Raw genomic sequence first — 10,418 nt, forward strand, 5'->3', positions numbered from 1 at the left:
TGCAAAACACACGTGACGCGTTGGCCTTCCCCCCCCCCCCCCCCCTCATATGAGGAACGCCAGGACCCGGAAGGGAGAGGAGACCACGAGTGCCAGTTGTGAAGGAGGATGATGGTGATGATGAAGTACTGGCTGTGGGGGGTCGCGTATGCCACCCTCCTGATGCTTGGCAACGTGTTGGCCACTTACCAGCTCCACGCGCAGAACTTTGGACGGAGCTGGAACAACGGACGACCCCCCACGCGGACCCTCAACCCAGCAAGTACGTTCAATTATTGAATACGGGTAATTATTAAGCAAATGTGCTCACATGGAAAATGTAATGTGCTTCATTGCAAGATCAGGATAAAAAAAAATGTGTATGTGTATAATAATCTAATATATATAATAATACTTATTATCCTCTTCTTGTATTTTGCAGTGTAACAGAATGGAACTGAACAATTCAAAGATGTTTAAATAATTAATAATTAATCATTATTAGAAGAATGTATACTTGTTTTTTATATAAATATTAAGTTGAAAAAAATAAGAGGCTAGTGAATGTAGCCAAAATATTAGAAACACGTGCAAATCCCACACAGGTGGGATTTGAACCCGGGCCCTCAGAACTGCGAGTCCAATGCTTTAAGCGGTTATTCCACCACGGCACCGCAAAGAATGATAACGACTGTCGTTTTTATTATTTTTCTGGGAGTAATGCAGGAGTTCTATCATACATTCAGTGTTGGAATTAAAAATTAAATCCTTTTATCAGTCATGAACCAGTGTGCATGTTACTACAGTATAATTACGGTTACCACATAATTTGATCATGTACAGCATTTTTTTCCTTAAATATAACATTCTGTCGTTTAGTCTCTGCCAAGTTCTCATGTTTTTGGAACCAGAAAAACCCCTTTGTGGAGAGGATCTTTACTAAAATATGACAGTTTTTTCTTTGCATGCCCTCCCCCTCCACAAGGAAATTAGCATGAATTAATTCAGTAATCCTGCTAGCAAACAAACTTTTCAACTTTTCTTCAGTTTGGTGGCAAAAGTCTTAGGCCACCATCGTAGCAAAAATAATAATGACCACATGTTGGAAAGATTATTCAAACAAAGCTTGTGGTGGAGTAAGGGTTTTGCTTTGCAATGTATATTTTTCACTGTAAGTTGCCAAAGCCTTGTTCCCACCATGCAATATACAGTTCAGTTCGGTGTTTAATTTAGGGTGTTTATTTTTCACTTTTTCTTTCGAAATGTTTTCATTTAAAAATAACAAATGGGCAAATGCACTCCCATTTTTAGTACCTTTTTTTTTATCCAGTAGCTGTGGCTAATGGCTTGAGTGAGTTATCCACTTATCCAAGGGTAGGTGTTCTGAATTCCACAATTCCACCAAGTACTCAGGCACAATAAGCTCATTTTCTAGCATATTCCAAAAATATTCAACGCTATCTGGCTCAACATGCTCTTGAGAACCCCTTTTTAGGTGTACAGTACCTTTCCAGGGAGGCATAGTTCCACAGTATATCCACCTCAGTATTACAGTAAACCTGATCAGATCCTCAATTTTTTTTAGGTAACCGACTCCAGTATTGAAACAGTCTACTTTATCCACTTATAAAAAAAAAATACTAAAAATAATAACATGATCAGGATGATTTGGTCCAAACCGTAGTGTAGCCAACCAACCTGAACTGTAACATTGAGTGGAAATGGGGCTTTGGTGTATAAATCCTCCTTTTCACCTACTAATGATCTCCTCTTTGGTGGCCCTGTAGTACACAGAGGTGACTACACATATAGAGGAGGGTATCACTACCACTACCAGCCACCAAGGATCCCCCCACCGGTAGTGTATCCACCTTTTCCTCTTTCTCCTCCAGTGACTTACCACAGACCCTCGGTCCCTATGTGGCCCTATCAACACAAATTCAAAGGGCAATTGGTACCACAGTTCCCACATATTTACAAAGTTCCTGCCCCACCTCTAGTGCACCGCCCCCACTATAATCTCAAAGTCCCTTATTACCCGCAAGGCCCGTGTCCGACAAAATCCGCCCCCACGGTGGCGTCTAGACCCGTGGTGTACCTCCCGACTGTCCCTCCCACCCTGCGGGTAACCCCGGCATCAACTATGGCGCCAACAATAGCTCTGACTCTGCCCCCAACCACCACGCCAGCGGCGACCACCACTTTGGCACCAGCGGAGACCACCACTCCAGTGCCGGTCAGTACCCAAAGCGGCTCCGCCACCACCGTCAGTCCTGTGAAGACAGGTAGACTATTACCAGTCAGGTTTGCTCGATTATTAAAGCTTATTTCTTTCTGCATTTGTAGCTCGGCAGTTAATGCAGACTCTTTAATGGTTAATATGTGTGGTCCAATCAAGCAATGTTTTTATATTTTAAAAAAATGGTGTGGCACTACTCATAACTGCAACAATTGCAGCGACCTTTGGAGCGTCATTCCAATTTCTAATCCAAACTCCACAGAAAATAAGGATCATTGATTCGTGAAAAAAACATGACTACAACTGCCTAATAGAAAAAAAATCTAACAGACAGAAGGGATGAAGCTCAATATTTTCTGTTTTTGTTGCTAGGCAAGATCATCTTGATCATGCCCAATGGACAATGAAAAATAACGATGGATTTTTTCCCTTCGCTTTTGTTGCTAAGCAGATCTCAAGGGGCTCAATCAGAATTGTCCCACGGACCAATGAAATCCATAATCATATGCAAGCCACAACCACTAGGCAATGCGAGGCAGGAACAGGAAGTCAGAAGGAAACGGCTCCATATCAGTTGATGTTTTAATCTTGCATGAACTCTCAACAAAAGCATAAAGCATACTTGCTCACATTTTCCATCATAAAAGACCAGTTTCTCTGCAATTAAATTCGTCGTTTTAATGCATCCCGATGTTGGTGAATAACTATTGCACAAGAACATCAATGAAATAACTTTACTTGTATTCATTGTTCTTTTATTTCATGGAGAATGGGAGCAAATGTGTAGTTGCGCTTACAGTTTTGTTTAATATTTACTACCGGTTAAAAGTTTAGACACACAATCTTCATTGGCTGTGTTAGATGGCGTGTCCAAACATTTGAATGGTACTGTATGTGTAAATAACCCGAAGGAAAAAGGGGCTGTAGTCTATCTTTGGGGGTAACATATTATTTTGTCATCTGGCATCCTTTTCATTCAGGATGAAAGGATGAGCCCAATGTGAAATGAATGAGTGCAGCCGCACCTGAGAGTGTATGATAAGTTCAATCAGCCACTCTGTCCAGTGTTGGACCAACAATGCCGTCTGGGCTAACAACTGGCATGCAATGCTGAGATAGCCTTAATGGTGCCGTGTCCATTACCAGAGTCACCGGAGTCTCAGTGCAGGAGCCGCATTTTGGACCTGGTTTTCATCATCGACAGCTCGCGTAGCATTCGGCCCAATGATTTCGAGAAGGTCAAGAACTTCCTGGTGCACATGGTCGATACGTTGGCGGTTGGCTCGGACGCCACCAGAGTGGCCGTGGTCAACTACGCCAGCACGGTCAAGATCGAGTTCCTGCTCAAAGACCACTTCAAAAAGCCCGACATGAAGAAGGCCATCTCCCGCATCGAGCCCCTCGCTGCCGGCACCATGACCGGCCTGGCCATCAAGACGGCGGTGAACGAAGTCTTCACCGAGCAGTCCGGAGCCCGGCCTCCCTCCGGCAACATTGCCAAAGTGGCCATCGTTGTGACTGACGGCAGGCCACAGGACCGCGTGGGGGACGTCTCCGCCGCTGCCCGGGCCGGAGGCATTGAGATCTACGCTGTTGGAGTGGACCTTGCGGAAATGGCTTCGCTGAAGCAGATGGCGAGTTTGCCTCTGGAGGACCACGTCTTCTACGTGGAGACCTACGGCGTTATTGAGAAGCTCACCTCAAAGTTTCAGGAGACCCTGTGCGGTATGACCGAGACGGGCCCGCGGGACCTTCTTCTACCATTAACGATGGTTCTATTGGCATGGTAGGGAGGCACCTACAGTCTAACGGGGGCGTTCTAAATCAGATCATTTCAAATGAATAACAAATTTAAAAGCTAGCATTCTGAACCCCTACAAGGACTGCAGGTGTCGGCACTAGAACCTGATTAGAGCTGCAGAATTAATACAAAGGAAAGTTTGAGTGTCAAACATACCTTAAACTTTCAGTTTCTTTAAAATGTTGAGATTGACAGAACCTCACTTTTTCAAACCAATCAGCTTTAAAGGCGAATGGCCAGACAATGGAAGGAAAAACAGAACATGAGAGATTGTATTTAGCGGTAACTGATGGTGTAGTGGTACTCTGACTTCAGTGCAAGCAGTGTTGGTTCAGTACCCCCTCACTGAGACTTTGAACGTCAGAATAAATAGTAGTCTCTACCCTGAGACTGACTGGTTTTAGGTTGTAGTCTGCCTTTATTCCTAAACTGGTGGAAATAGACCCTAGTTCTCTGTGAAATTTAACAGGATACGCGGTATAGAAAACGGATGCCTGGGTTGATTGTATTCATAGGAACCGAGTAGTATTCCCAGCTGTGTGTGGGCGAGGGTTTGGTTACACACTGGACTGGTTGCCAGCCAAGCACAGAGATTGCAGGTCATGTTCTGTGGGAAAAATAGCTTTAAAAATGATTAGTGGATTGTTTGGGTAATGCAGATGTTTGAACAATTGAGGTTCTGTTGTCAATACTCATTTTGGAACTGTTTGAACTGTTGTATACTAGCAGTAAATAGTGAACCTCTGGTGAGTCTCGTGACATACCGTATTGTACTAAGTCTTTGCTTTCCCATCCTTTAATCCTGGACTAGGTCTGGATCCCTGTTCCACTGGAAATGACTGCGAGCACACTTGTGTCAACAGTGATGTCTCCTTTTACTGCAAGTGCCGCTCTGGTTATATCTTGAACGCAGACCGGAAAACATGTTCGCTGAAAGGTAAGCTCGTATGATTCGCTTTATGAATTCCCATCCAACGGTGAATATCTACCTCTTGTTTCTGACATTGAGAGCGGTAATATAAAATGTCCAGTACTATTAATGTGTCAACTGAATATGACTTTCCTGCAATGAACTGACGCTGTGACATGATGTCATTTATTGTGATGAAGAGGTGAAGGTAGAGGTGGTGGTGGATCCGTGCAAGTGTGAAGCCAGACTAGCGTTCCAGAAGCAGACGCGGGCTGCCGTGCAGCAGCTCACTGCTAAACATATCCTTTCTGTTAGAAAAAAAAAAAACATTCCTGACGGCAGGAGTGTGAAACTCATTTTTCTTGCAGGCCACATTGTTGTTCTGGTTTCCCTCAGGGGGCCGTTATGACTGTGGATCAAAAATATTTAATCATCACATCATATATACGTCATCAATTTATGAACTGGTTTTGGAATCAGAAATCAAGGGTAATGTGTTTTTCAACGATTCACGTTTGGTAACACAAAAATGCTCAACTTTATGATTTATGTTATATGACAATTTGAAATTTTGGTACAGATTTTTACGAGAATCATGGAAATTGACACTCTAGATCTGGCTTCGTGGGCTACATAAAATCATGTGGCGGGCCAGAACTGGCCCCCGGGCCTTTAGTTTGACACCTGTGCTTTACTGTATTGCTTATATGGCACAATCACTGATCACAACGTTGAATGGTGGGATGGATGGGCAGGTGCTAGATCGATAGATGAGTTACTATCTGACATTTTACTGTACAGTATGTGCGAAGTGGCGGAATAGTGGATCAGCCGGTAGAACGTTGGCCTCACAGTTCTGAGGACCCGGGTTCGATTCCAACCCCGCCTGTGTGGAGTTTGCATGTTCTCCCCGTGCCTGGGTGGGTTTCCTTTGGGCACTCCGGATTCCTCCCACATCTCAAAAACATCCGACATTAATTGGACACTCTAAATTGCCCATAGGTGTGATTGTGAGTGCGCCTGTTTGTGTCTATGTGCCCTGCGATTGGCTGGCGACCAGTTCAGGGTGTACTCTGCCTCCTGCCCGATGACAGCCGGGATAGGTTCCAGCCTTCCCCGTGACCCTCGTGAGGATAAGCGGCAAAGAAAATGGATGAATGGATATTTTTGATGCATGCGCCAGTGAATGTATTTGCAGACATCTCTCCTTGACTCGAAGGCCACTAGCTGAAGTAGCAAAGAGAATAGAACGGCTGGAGGATGCGCTGGGCCGCGTATAACGCTTGACAAAGGGGTGAGTGTCGACACTCCGGTGACCCGGCCGGGCAGTAAAAAAAACATCCCGGCGACCACACAGCATGACCCCTTTCCGTTTATTTGCTTTATCTGCGCAGGCTGCCGGTGGGTGTCGGAGACATGGGCTGCTGCAACCTGCACATGTGCCGCTCCATCGCTGCTGGACGGATGTCGAGCGTGCAATGTCTGTAGACCGCCATGGAATGTGAACATACTAATCACATCTATATCGATGTCTGCTCTGTTCAACGACTATGTGCGCCGCACGTCTTTAAAATCCCACATAACATTCAGATTTGGAAGATTTTGTGACCCTTGTGCATACTGTGTACATATTTTTTTTTCTAATTTTGATCAAATATCATAAAAATACAATACATTGTGTTCTATATATATATATAATGCCCACTGTAGTTTTTGTTTGAATAAAAAATAGAATAGGCCTACTAGGAATATTTTTGTCTTTTTTAAGTAGACTATGGTTAATAATGAAACCTAAATTATAACTACTTTAAGGCAAAATTGATATCAATTTTTATAAAATACAACAATAGCAAGCATGAATTATTTAAAATTAAGATCCCATTCTTTGGATGCCTTTATACCCTGCGAAAAAATTTCCATAGAAATCTATAGAATTCTATAGAATTTGTACAGAACAACTTGTTCTATAGAACTTTGGCTGTGATTTTCTATAGAATTTCTACAGAACAGTAGAATTTCGAGATTTTCTTTTAGAATTCTATCGGACTTGGGTCCTAAAGTTCTTTAGAAATTCTTTAGAAATGTTTGATGGAATTTTTTTAGCAGGGTATATAATACAGTGGTACCTGGACTTATGAGTTCCCCAACTTTCTAGTTATTAGAGTTACGAACTGTCGTTTCATCTTTTTTTTTTTTTTGCTCTGTGGTGCTAGCCAAAATTTAACCAAGCTTCAGATAGTTTGCTGCTGCAGAGAGTCAAGTACAATTGCAAATTAAATTAAATAAATAATTAAATTTAGGAGAAAGAACTTTTGGAGTAAATAACATTTGCCAAGTGGTGTTGATTAAATATAGGCGTAAAATAGCCGACAACGCCAATAGATGAATAAAAGCAGTATTCCACAATACATTAAGAAGCAAAAATTGTGAACATTTTGCAGCTGTTACTTGGAAGGTTTTATAGTTGAATTAGAAAGAGTCTTTGGTGGGAATTAGTTTTTGGAGGAGAGGAATAGAAGGCTTTTTTATTTTCCACCAGGATGTGCTTTTACCGCCATGACTGTCGTGGCAGACAACATTCCGGGGTCAAAGGTGACCCTTCGGTCAAGTTGGCTTGTTTGCCGAATCGTGAGCTGGACACAGAGCGTCTTTTGTGCGCCCCCTCGCGAGTCAACATTTATCTCCGGTCTACTCATGTCTACTCTTTTACTAGACAGCTGCTTTGTGTTTGTTTGCCACCGTGCCGGCTTTCATGGTTACCGCATACATGGAAGGCGAAGCTGGTCATGCCGTGTCAGTGGGAGGAAGAAGACGAATGTGGCTGACACGTCATTGCGAAGTGGAAAAGCGTAAAGATTACAGGCGACAAATTCCAATATGCTTTCCTTTGAAGGAAAGAAAAGCCTCTGAACATACAAAAAAAATGTCTTTACGTACTTTCAATCTGGCAGTTTCTAATATTAGCCCGTGCATCTGCCCACTTGTTTAATATCCATCCGGCCACCATATCTGTCCTTCCATGGTTCAATGATGATTTTTCATATCCTCAACTGGGGGAGTGAAATCCAGTCACCCTTGCGAGGAATAAAAAGAAAAACGCCCCCAGCCGACTGATCGACTGACCGAAAGAACGTATGTGTGATGGATGCTGGGTGCGGTTGGACTTGAACACTTTGTGTCAAGTCTCTCAGTCGGTCAGCTGCATACCACACCGCAGAGAGAGAGATCTCAGGCATCAAGCACTGGTGTCAATTCGTGAGCGGCACGCTTGGCCACATTTACTTTGAGTTCAAATGGTCATTTTCATGTTTTCCAAGTCACTGCTTCACAGTTGAGAGAGAACATAATGGGTCATTGTAAAAAAAAAAAAAATGGGATGATTGAAAAGAACAGAAAATGCATTATACCATAAACCCTGCATATAGTATGAAGATTTGTTGAGCCTGAAATTAATCTGAATAAACCTAATAGCTATTGTAAAAGCAATTGCCTCTTCAAGAAAGTTGTCCTTTATATGCATAAGGCCTTTAAAACTTCAAACTTCATTTTTTTTGGGGGGGGGGGCAGGAGTGTGTGATTAATGAGGCACAAAATGGGAAGTGACCTCTGCATCGTTGAGGCGCCACTTTCACCTCGACATGTGTTTTATTCACTAAAGAACTTTGTTTAGTGTCTCAGAGGAGCAAAAAGCAACTTGGATCATAAATTAAACCTTACCTTGAATGGTTATTTTCAACCAGTTGTCTGAAATATATTCGCGATCGCAGGAATAACGAAGCTGTGTGGTGACGTCACTTCCGCATTTAGCCATAACAATGGCGGACGAGTGTGTACAAATACTCCAAAATGCCAACTTTGAGTTTAAAAACCAGAATTTCGAAAGGGCCGAAGAACTTTACAACAAGTTCATTTCGTCTTGTGAACATTTCAGGTTGTTTTCTGTTGTCTAACTAGGCAAGTAACGGCATTCGAAATTAAAACAAAAGTCATGTTGTTTTTTTCAGGGAACGTGAAGCGTCCTGTTTGGCGACGGCTTACAACAACCGCGGACAAATAAAATATTTTCGGGTGGATTTTAACGAAGCCGTCGAGGATTACACGTCGGCGATACAGGCTGATGACAAGTTTGAAGTAGCGTTCTACAACAGAGGACTAATACATTATAGACTGGGTAAGGAAGGACACTCTGGTCCTGGAATTTCATTAGCTTCCGTTTTCCGGCGGCGATGGCCTTCAAAATAAAATCAGACGTTTTAATGATTGTGCACCCTTTCAAAATAAAGCGTTTCTTTTTCCCAAAATTGCATACTGTCTAATTAGTCAAATAACCTTTGCGTTCTGATGGATAAAATGCCAGAGTAAAATGTTTCTAAAATGTATAATTGTAACAATTTGACTCAAGGTTAACATTATTTACCTGCTTGTTGAGCCCAACATTGGGTTGGATAAAAGTGGTCTTCTTGACAACACTCGGTGATGCCTGTGCTTGCAGTACACCACTGTACCGATCCCAAAAGCTACAGGAAACTGGAAATGGGGGCTCAACCAGCCAATGTGACTCTTCATTTGAAAAACATCACATAGACAACTCTTCCTGTCTTATAGGTGTGTTTGACGACGCCATTCGGGATTTCCGACAAGCTTTAAAGCTCAACGAAACCTTTGAGGACGCCAAAGTCGGCCTTCGACGGACTCTGCTTGACCAACAGGACAAAACAAACAGAGAATATTGACGTTTGTGAACATTTGTGTCCAACCTGTGGTGTTTTTGTAAATGACATGCACGCTTAACTCCTCAAAATGATATTAAATAAACTGTCTATGTCCCTCCACAAGCCCGTTTGTTTAGTTCAAGATGAAATACAAACAAAACTAGAATGACACTCAGTAGAATGCACTGACCTCAACCAAAGGTGAACAGTTTTAATTTAAATTTTGTTGTGAACAGACTTCCTGGTACATGTTTTCCCTAAAGTGTGCATAAATAAGCACTGGGGGAAGAAAATCATATTTTCAAGAAATAAATGTTCAACATTTGTTTTAGGTTGTAGAGGTTCATGTGCTTGCCAAGATTCTTGAGAAATTGATACAGTAACCCCACATTAACCCTAGAGAAGCCAAGACATCCAAATCCTCTTTTAAAATTTTGTGTACTAACTAAATTAATAAATGAGCATCTAAGGAACACAAAAATATCACATTTGGAAAAATGTACCAATTTACTTCCGGTTTAGATTATGCATTTAATGCAGACACGTGAGATGTTTGGCTTTAAGGGTAAGGAAAAAAAAGTAATTATTATTATTTATACAGTGGGCTCTTAATTACACTTGGTCATATGTGACCCCATTGGTTCTCTAGAGTTGTCGATTTTATCACATTAATACTGTAATTTGTTTAAAACAAGTACCACACGATAGTACGACTACACCATCTCATTTAGAATAACCTAGAGAAGGTCAAGGAAAATAAAAATTTGGTGAGGAGAT

General features: G+C 42.2%; 2 protein-coding genes across 2 annotated transcripts; both read left to right on the forward strand.

Annotated features, from left to right (window-relative positions):
- Positions 1 to 91: 91 nt before the first annotated feature.
- On the forward strand, positions 92 to 8,112 carry LOC133496983 (collagen alpha-1(XII) chain-like). Its single transcript, XM_061813120.1, has 7 exons — positions 92 to 262; positions 1,767 to 2,495; positions 3,338 to 4,004; positions 4,489 to 4,496; positions 4,831 to 4,956; positions 5,130 to 5,228; positions 6,154 to 8,112. The coding sequence occupies exons 1-7, from the start codon at positions 109 to 111 to the stop codon at positions 6,207 to 6,209; spliced, it is 1,839 nt and encodes a 612-aa protein (XP_061669104.1). The 5' UTR covers positions 92 to 108; the 3' UTR covers positions 6,210 to 8,112.
- A 466-nt stretch (positions 8,113 to 8,578) lies between these two features.
- On the forward strand, positions 8,579 to 9,764 carry ttc32 (tetratricopeptide repeat domain 32). Its single transcript, XM_061813138.1, has 3 exons — positions 8,579 to 8,860; positions 8,934 to 9,100; positions 9,535 to 9,764. Exons 1-3 carry the CDS (start codon positions 8,745 to 8,747, stop codon positions 9,660 to 9,662), a joined length of 411 nt encoding a protein of 136 aa, XP_061669122.1. The 5' UTR covers positions 8,579 to 8,744; the 3' UTR covers positions 9,663 to 9,764.
- The last annotated feature ends 654 nt before the right edge of the window (positions 9,765 to 10,418 follow it).

The sequence above is a fragment of the Syngnathoides biaculeatus genome, chromosome 23, assembly GCF_019802595.1.
Source record: "Syngnathoides biaculeatus isolate LvHL_M chromosome 23, ASM1980259v1, whole genome shotgun sequence".
NCBI classification, from domain to species: Eukaryota; Metazoa; Chordata; class Actinopteri; order Syngnathiformes; family Syngnathidae; genus Syngnathoides; species Syngnathoides biaculeatus.

What these genes read in the sequence shown, in the direction of transcription:
- LOC133496983 (XM_061813120.1), top strand. Translation starts at nt 109, where the DNA reads ATGATGGTGATGATGAAGTACTGGCTGTGGGGGGTCGCGTATGCCACC. An exon ending in GCGGACCCTCAACCCAGCAA is followed by an intron (nt 263 to 1,766) that starts GTACGTTCAATT and finishes GTGGCCCTGTAG; the next exon opens with TACACAGAGGTGACTACACA. An exon ending in GCAGCAGCTCACTGCTAAAC is followed by an intron (nt 5,229 to 6,153) that starts ATATCCTTTCTG and finishes CTCGAAGGCCAC; the next exon opens with TAGCTGAAGTAGCAAAGAGA.
- ttc32 (XM_061813138.1), top strand. Translation starts at nt 8,745, where the DNA reads ATGGCGGACGAGTGTGTACAAATACTCCAAAATGCCAACTTTGAGTTT. An exon ending in TCGTCTTGTGAACATTTCAG is followed by an intron (nt 8,861 to 8,933) that starts GTTGTTTTCTGT and finishes TGTTTTTTTCAG; the next exon opens with GGAACGTGAAGCGTCCTGTT. An exon ending in ACTAATACATTATAGACTGG is followed by an intron (nt 9,101 to 9,534) that starts GTAAGGAAGGAC and finishes CCTGTCTTATAG; the next exon opens with GTGTGTTTGACGACGCCATT.